General features: G+C 41.9%; 1 protein-coding gene across 1 annotated transcript; it reads right to left on the bottom strand.

The window, feature by feature from the left end:
* Positions 1 to 5,248: 5,248 nt before the first annotated feature.
* Positions 5,249 to 6,986, bottom strand: LOC104447317 (secoisolariciresinol dehydrogenase). Its single transcript, XM_010061072.3, has 2 exons — positions 6,611 to 6,986; positions 5,249 to 6,259 (listed from the first exon to the last, which is right to left on the bottom strand). The coding sequence occupies exons 1-2, from the start codon at positions 6,778 to 6,780 to the stop codon at positions 5,464 to 5,466; spliced, it is 966 nt and encodes a 321-aa protein (XP_010059374.2). The 5' UTR covers positions 6,781 to 6,986; the 3' UTR covers positions 5,249 to 5,463.
* Between the last annotated feature and the right edge of the window lie 958 nt (positions 6,987 to 7,944).

The following is a 7,944-nucleotide window of genomic DNA, read 5'->3' as shown; positions in this document are numbered from 1 at the left end:
TTCTGTTCATATCGCCCTCTTAATAAGCTTCCATCAATCAAGCTATCAACCAAATACTTTGAAATTTTTTTATGTTAACAACGAAAATACAATTGTTAACCAAAGAACAAGAGCAACTGTTTGATCAACACAACAACAAAATGAAAAATTGAAACTCTTAAAAAATTGTACCTATTCCAATAACTATTCTCTCTCCTTAAAATTAAATTTTGACTCCATATTTGATAGCAACCACGTAACGAGTTTGATGGTAACAACTGCTTCGCAGGAACTGTCAATCGATACCCTTAGTAATCATTCCTGCCCAAGAGTTTGATTGCAGTAAATGTCCCGCTACTTATGTCCTTGCAATCGATGTGATTTCAGCCAAATCTCATGAGTCGGTGTCGATGCCTCTTCGCTTGACTGACATTGACTTTGCTATCAATTGATAGATGGAATCTGTTCCCTCCTTCTTGGCTTAATTCTTTTAGCTTCTCATACTATACGCTGGAGTTTAACTATCAAGTTTATTCACAGTTGATATTAGATCACATGTGATGGTTAACATAATCTCTAATTAGTCTCAATTTTGTTCAGTCAATGACTATGCTTTATCATCACGGCCTAACTTAAGAGATTAGTTTTCAGCTCAACAGTCTTAGCACATTCTTATCAACATCGACCCAAGTTAATATCATATTCAAAACCATAGCTGATCTACAGTCAGATTAACTTTACCTCTTAGACATCAAAGACGGTCTTTTCCAGGGTGTTGACAGAACTACAGTTGCATGGTTTTGGTTTGTGATCCTAATGTCTATGACCCTTGTCGACAATCGGTAACTCTCCATACATGAGCTAGGAATTTTTATTTTTATTTTTTGGGTTAGAAATACCAATATTCATTATTAACCCAAAGATGAAGGTTACAAAAGGATTCGAGATCCAAATATAAGTTTAACCAAAAGGAATGAAGGGGATTAATAATCCAGTTCATTGGGAGAGAGCTAGCTCGATGAGCCTTAGCAACTTAGTTGGCCATTTCATTTTAATCTCTTGGTTCAGAATGGATACTACTTCTAGCTGGCTCCGCAAATTGGTGCAATCTTGTATAATTGACCGAGAGGCCCATGGCTCTTCAGACCAGCCCGTAATGCAATCAATTGCTGATAAGCTACCAAATGATAGCATCATGTACATATCAGTGGAAAGTACATCTCCAGTTCGTGCATCTTGCTTCAATTTCAACCACTTCAAAACTTCTCGTATGGTTAGGGCTTCGGCGATGAAGGTAGAAGGGGCGCAGATCGATTTTGCGAATCCGTCCATGAGCGCTCCTTCTCTGTTTCTGCATAATACCGCTTCGATCCCTCCATATTTTGAGCTGCTCCAAGAATAATTGATTTTCACTCTGTAGTAGATCTGGGTCGACGAGCATCCTGTATTTTCTGCAGAACAGGTATCTTCTTCTCGGATAATCTTGTCGCTTCCATGTTTTGCAAATAGTTGAGTCGTATAAACTACATCTTCAATCGTTAAACTTGGGTTGTGTCTCTATGCTTGGAATATTAGGGAGTTTCGCGCCCTCCAAATCCGCCAAACAAGTTTTGCAAAATCCGCTTTGGACTGTGGAGTCATTCTCATGTTGTAGTTCTCCCATACCCATTTGTCCATTCGATTGCAAATCCCTTGGGATAAATCGGCTCTGATCCTCTGGTCTGACTAGATTTCTTTTGTCTAGGGCACATGATGAAGATATGCTCCGTAGATTTGGGAGTTTGGTTACAAAAGGGACACTCTAGTTAGGTAGGGCCTATTTGGCAATGTGCCAAACAGTGCCCGATTCTGATTTTTTGTTCATAAAATTAATTTGGGACGAGAATTGCGTTTGGTAAAATTTTTGTTTCTGGGAACAAATTGGGAAGAGAATTGAGAATAATATATATATATGATTCTCCGTCCGAGAATCAAAAAAGAATCAAAACAGTGAAAGTCTCTATCTTCCCTTCCGACATCTCGCCATTGCCGACTACCACCGCCCGCCGCCGTCTGCCACCGCCCGCCGGTCGCCGGTCGCCATCGGCCGGTCCAACGATCGAGGCTCGACCTCGCCGACCGCGCGAGGCCAAGCCTCACCAAGGGCCGGGCGGGCCTTGCCCAGCCCGGCGAGGCTCGCCCGCCACTAGCGAGGCTCGCCTAGCCCCCCGGCGATGGCTAGGCCGGCCTCGCCTGCCCCGGAGGCCGGACGGCCACGTGCGAGGCTCGGCCGACAAGGGCCGACCTCGCCGACCTCGTCCGTGGCCACCCGGCGAGGCTCGCCCGGCCCAGTGAGGCCGGACTCGGCGACCGGCCACATGAAGAAGAAGAAGAATATGAGAAGAGGGGAAAAAAAAGAGGAAAAAAAGGAAAAAAGTAAAAAAAAAAAACATTTAAAAATTAAAAGAAATTAATTTGGAATATAATCGATTAGCACATTATTAAACGCAATTCTATTCTAGAATTAAAACATTTGGACAATTACCAAACGCGTTTTTTTACTCGGAATCAGTTCTTGAGAACAGAATAAAAAATAATCATTTCTAGTCATAATCGGCTTCCGGGAACATAATCTTTACCAAATGCGCCCGTAGTATCCTCCTCTTATATAATTTTTAGGCAAAGCATTATTACTCGCACTCCATAGCAGAAACCTGACTTTGGGGTAGGCTTTTAGCTTCCAGATTTCAGTCAATAGTCTCTTAGGTAACTAGTATAATGTAGAAGGTTGATTTGCTATTTGAAGTTTTCCCGAGTCTCAAAGCTTGTCATATCCATTTTTCATTATGTAAGAACCCGAGTTATTTGCTGTCCATAGTATCTTGTTTGGTTTAGGTGTTAAGTTTAAAGGCGTGGCTGAAATTTCTTTGATGATTCTTTCCTAAAAAAATCTCCTGTAGTAACTGAATATTCCATCCTCCCTCATTATGATTGATTAATTCATTAAGGGTTGTTTTGGTTTGCTGGTCCTCCTATCTTGCTTGAGAGCAGCCTTCTATCCTCTCTGATTTTGATCTTATTGCTATCGCTAACCTCCCATTTGATCTCTAACTCAATTGTAGCTCTCCCCATTAGTAAGCTTTGCCATCTCCAAGAAGGTCGGGGCCTTTGTTTGCTATCCACAAGTCTTCTTTGGGAAAGTAAATTCCTTTCAATAGTCTACTTCATATGGCTCTCAGGTCTTCAATGAATCTCCAAGTTTGTTTTCCCAACATTGCTTTATTAAAATCAACTAAATTCCTAAAGCCTAGCCCCCCACAATTTTTCCTAGTTTTCAAAATATCCAATCTTTTCCAATGTATAATACCCTTTTTAATAGCATTTTGCTTCTAGCAAAAGGATGGTACTCTCTTTTCAGTAGCTCTGCAAATCAATATGGGAATTTGAAAAATAGACATGATAAATTGAGGTGATGCTTAGACTAATGTTTTAATTAGGATCTCTTTTCCCGCCTTCGACATTAGCTTCTTTTTCCATTCTTCTAGCTTTCTATCAACTTTTGCAAGAATCTAGGAGAACATTTGCTTTTTAGTTTGTCCCCAGTTAGAGAGGACATCTAGATATTTTCCTGTTTTGTCAATGACTGACACTCTTAATTTCGCTACTAGATTCTATTTTAACCCTTGAGTTTCCAAAGAAAATTCTTGACCTATTGAGGTTGATGGATTGTCCTGACGCAAAGCAATATTGATGTAAGATATTTACTAAGTTCTTAGCCTCAGTTATTGTACCATCTAGGAAGAATATAACATCATCTATAAATAGTACATGTGATAATGTAAAGTAATGTGGATTCAGTTGGATGCCCTTTATACTATCATCTATTATAGCTTTCAAATAGTCAAGAGTGATAATCTACCATAATTTCATCACATGACATCATTCAAAGCTATGATCTGATGGAAAACAGATAGGGACAAGTTCAAATGGTAGGCTGAGGTAAATACCTCAGTCGCGAAGGGATGGATTTTCAAGCCAGAAGAGCCTTTAAAGAAAGAACTGCCATAATGCTGCAGAATTCCTGTCAATGGATTTAAATCATCCTTGAATGTTGCAAATATAGATCAAGTGAATAAAATAAAATAGTTGGAAGGAAGGAAAAGAAATCGAACACCGAATATACGTAGTTTAATCCCTCACGGTTCCTAGTGAAACCTTTCAGTGTTTCTCAGCCCTCAATTACACCGAACAACTCATATAGTGTTTAACCCCTCATAATTTCTTATGGAACCTCACCAAGAAATTACACAAATTCTACTCATGAGAATTTAATTTGGTTTCAATACTTGGTGTCTTCTCCAATCTCTCTAGGAAAAGAGCCGGGTGTAATAGAACAATACTCAACCCTCTTGGCCACTGAAAGACTTGGCGCCATGTCATCTCTCTGGCCACCAACGACTTGGCGCACCTTCAACCACAGTGAATCTTCTCCATTTATAACCAGGACAAACCTCCCATCATTTATTGCAGGAGCAATCTTTCCGAGAAGAAATCGCATGCTCTATTTGACTTACACGGCATGGAAGACAAATGTCTATATATATTTTAAGTGTGCAAAGAGTCCTTTCATTTGTTGCTTTGTGCGGCCGTAGCAAAGAAGTCATCAGAGAATTCCATGCACAAGCTGTACTTTTCAACTCAACTTGGGGCCTCATAATTGTTCTTCTTTTTGTACTGTCAAATATTGCGTGCCTCTGCTTAGGAGAGTTGAACAAAACATGCACGTTCTTCCTGCTTTCTTTGTCTCTTACGCATTTAGAGAAATAAATGCAAAAAATCCAAGCGCAATCCTCTTCTTCGTATATCAATTTTTAGCGTTTGGCGCGCTTGCGAAAGGGGCATCTCATCTTGAACTCATACGGACATACATCCACACTTCAGCTTGGACCATATCAATGGGCTTAAACTTGAGATATATTTTAATATTAATAATAAGACCAAATCATCAGTAATGCGCAAATGATTCGCATGGTTATGCTTCATTGGTTTAAAAAAAACCGATCATTGTCCATCGGCTTTCCGTAAACTGACATATCTTTTGCCCCCTTTCCACACATACCAAATCATTTTAAGCCAATTTGATATTTGTCTTCTTCTACCTAAGTACGTGGTATCAATGCGATGTGCTAGTAATGTGTTATAAGCCACTTGCTAGGGAATACGATAATAAAATACTGTCGGGTTTGTTTAATTTTGCAAAACGAGAGTCCTGGAATCAACACTTACCAAATTTTGTAATTGCATGCATCTCTCTTTTAGATAGCCTTTATTATAATTGGTATTAAGATGTCTAGCATCGGGAAAAATGAAAATTGAACTCTTCCTCCTTTTTCAGCCGACCGATGTCACTGTGGGCCCTTCAAATCTCCGGCCCGACCCAAGAAATGAGGCCGCAATCGAATCCGGTCGATTAATGGGATTCACGTGAGACCCGACTCGGCCCAATCAGGCCTCCTCGGGGGGATACTGGAACATGCGGAACGAAGGGTTGACGACGCTGAAGCCGCCGTCGATGAACAGGTTGTGGCCGCTGACATACCTTGCCTCGTCGCCCGCCAGGAACAGGGCGGCGTTTGCCACGTCCTCCGCCTTCAGCGTCACCCCCTTTAGGTTTGCCAACGCGCCCATCGCCGCCTCCAGCTCCGCGGGGCCCACGCCGACGAACTCGGTCGCCAGCGGCGTTACGCAGGCATAGGGCGACAGGCAGTTCACCCGGATTCCGAACTGCCCCAGCTCCACGGCGGCGTTCCTCGTCAGCCCCAGCACCGCGTGCTTCGCGCACGTGTAGGCGTGCGAGGCTGCACCGCCAAGGCCGGAGCTGATGCTGGCGGTGTTGATGATGCACCCGCGCCGCGCCGGGATCATAGCCTGCGCCGCATGCTTCACCCCGAGGAAGACGCCGGTTACGTTCACAGCGAGGACGCGCTCGAAGTCAGCCTTGTCGTTGTCGATGATGCGGGTCTTGTTCAGGCCGCCGATCCCGGCGTTGTTGAACATGATGTCGAGCTTGCCAAAGGTGGAGACAGCCTCGGCGACGGCGGCCTTGGTTTGGGACTCGTCGGTGACATTGCAGTGGACAAAGGAGGCGGTGTCCCGGCCAAGGGAGTCGCAGACGGAGTGGCCGAGCGAATCGTTGACATCGGCAATGACGACTTTGGCACCGTGGTGGGCAAAGACTCTGGCTGTGATCTCGCCGATCCCGCTGGCTCCTCCGGTGATTAGCGCGACCTTGCCCTCTAGCCTGTGAAATTTGAGAAAATGCATCGAAATTGATACTTGTTTAGTACCTAAATCCATGGAGAGATATACATGTTAAATATTTTCGTTTTTCAGTCAAAGTGGGAATTACCAAATAAAAGTGGCAAAATCTCATTAAATTCGAATCCTTTATCATCACATAATTCGATGAAAATTCAAAGAAATCTATAACGTGCTTAGTGGAGCTTGAGCATGATAAATTAGCGAAGCAGGAGGATGATTTATTCAATTACCAGAAAGAAGAAAACCCACAAAAAAAAAAAAAAAAAAACCCTTAAAAACAGAACCAGAAAAGGAGATTAAAAAGAAAAAGAAAAATGAAGGAATCACTCACCTTTTAGTGGCTGCGGAGATAAATGAAGAGCCCGCCATTGTTGCACAGAAAGTGTAGAAGAAGACTGTTGCTGCTGATGTTGTTGTTGCTGCATACGATAATCTCAGGATGAAGAGAGCTAAGCTAGTATGGAGTTTATTATATAGGACAATTAAGACCTGATTCACCATCTTGTAAAATATTAGACTTTTCCGAGCTCTCCGAGGGTTCCCTTCATGGGACTGACTGATTGGAAACTTTTCGCAAGTCTATACATCCGGGCGATTTCATTTGTACCGTGATTAAGATACAACACACCTCGTTATCAAGCGATGTAGTCGAAAATCCATTCTAATCACGATGAGTCAGTGAATTAATTAAAGAAATGAGAGAAAATTACGTAATGAATTAATAAATAATGCTGAATGGACGGCAATATTCCGAATATATGGACGGCAATATTCCGAATATATCATATGATGACACGGAGAAAAAGACGTAAAATAGTAAACGGTGAAAGACCTCGACACCTCCATCGGGTCTGTTACTCAAAAATAGAAATTCCCGTGAGGTACCATGCTCATGTCACGTGGTGGCATGTTAACTTCACTCAATTTGTCTCCTAAAAATAAGGAAAGCCTATGTCGTAACGAAGAGCCGCTGCTTACGACGAATTCGTAGGCTAGCCCGATCAAGAACAGAAGGCATCTTCTTCTTCCCCGATTGGAATAGATCCCTCCATCTCTACCTCATCGACGGGCTCCATTATTTCTATGCATTGATGCGACTTCAGGGCGACACAACTTTGATCGAAATAAGAGTAAAATAAGGTATGCCCACCTATCTTCGCCCGTGCTCATCCTCAAATGTCCAAAAGGCACATCTCCTCGTGATCGGTGTCTTGAATACGTTAAGTATGTAAAGCGAAGAATATTCGATTTCTAATTATTTAGGTTTGATTTCGACACATTTAATTGAGAATTTGAAAGCTTCTTGAGTCATTAAATATCTCTAGCGAATACCCTTTCCAGCTCATTGCACTCCTTAAACGTTATCAATTAATAATGACTCTCTCGGAATTAGTGTTTTAGCGCTGCTCATCGTTGACAACACGCAATGTTGGATGATTTTAAGTGTGACATTTGGATTTTCGCTGGACAATATAGTGAGCTCCAGATGTGTAATGGCCCACGCCATATTAATGAGTTTTTTAAATATATTTTCGTCATATAAAATCCAAAAATTCTGAAATTAAATTATGTTCTAGAACAGTCAATAAGGGACAACTTTTATGAAGAACGTCTCGTGAAATTTGCACCACATTTTTTTTTTGACATAAATTTGCACCACATAAG

This window comes from Eucalyptus grandis, chromosome 6 (assembly GCF_016545825.1).
Source record: "Eucalyptus grandis isolate ANBG69807.140 chromosome 6, ASM1654582v1, whole genome shotgun sequence".
Taxonomy (NCBI): domain Eukaryota; kingdom Viridiplantae; phylum Streptophyta; class Magnoliopsida; order Myrtales; family Myrtaceae; genus Eucalyptus; species Eucalyptus grandis.
This window is presented reverse-complemented; position numbering and strand designations above follow the sequence as displayed.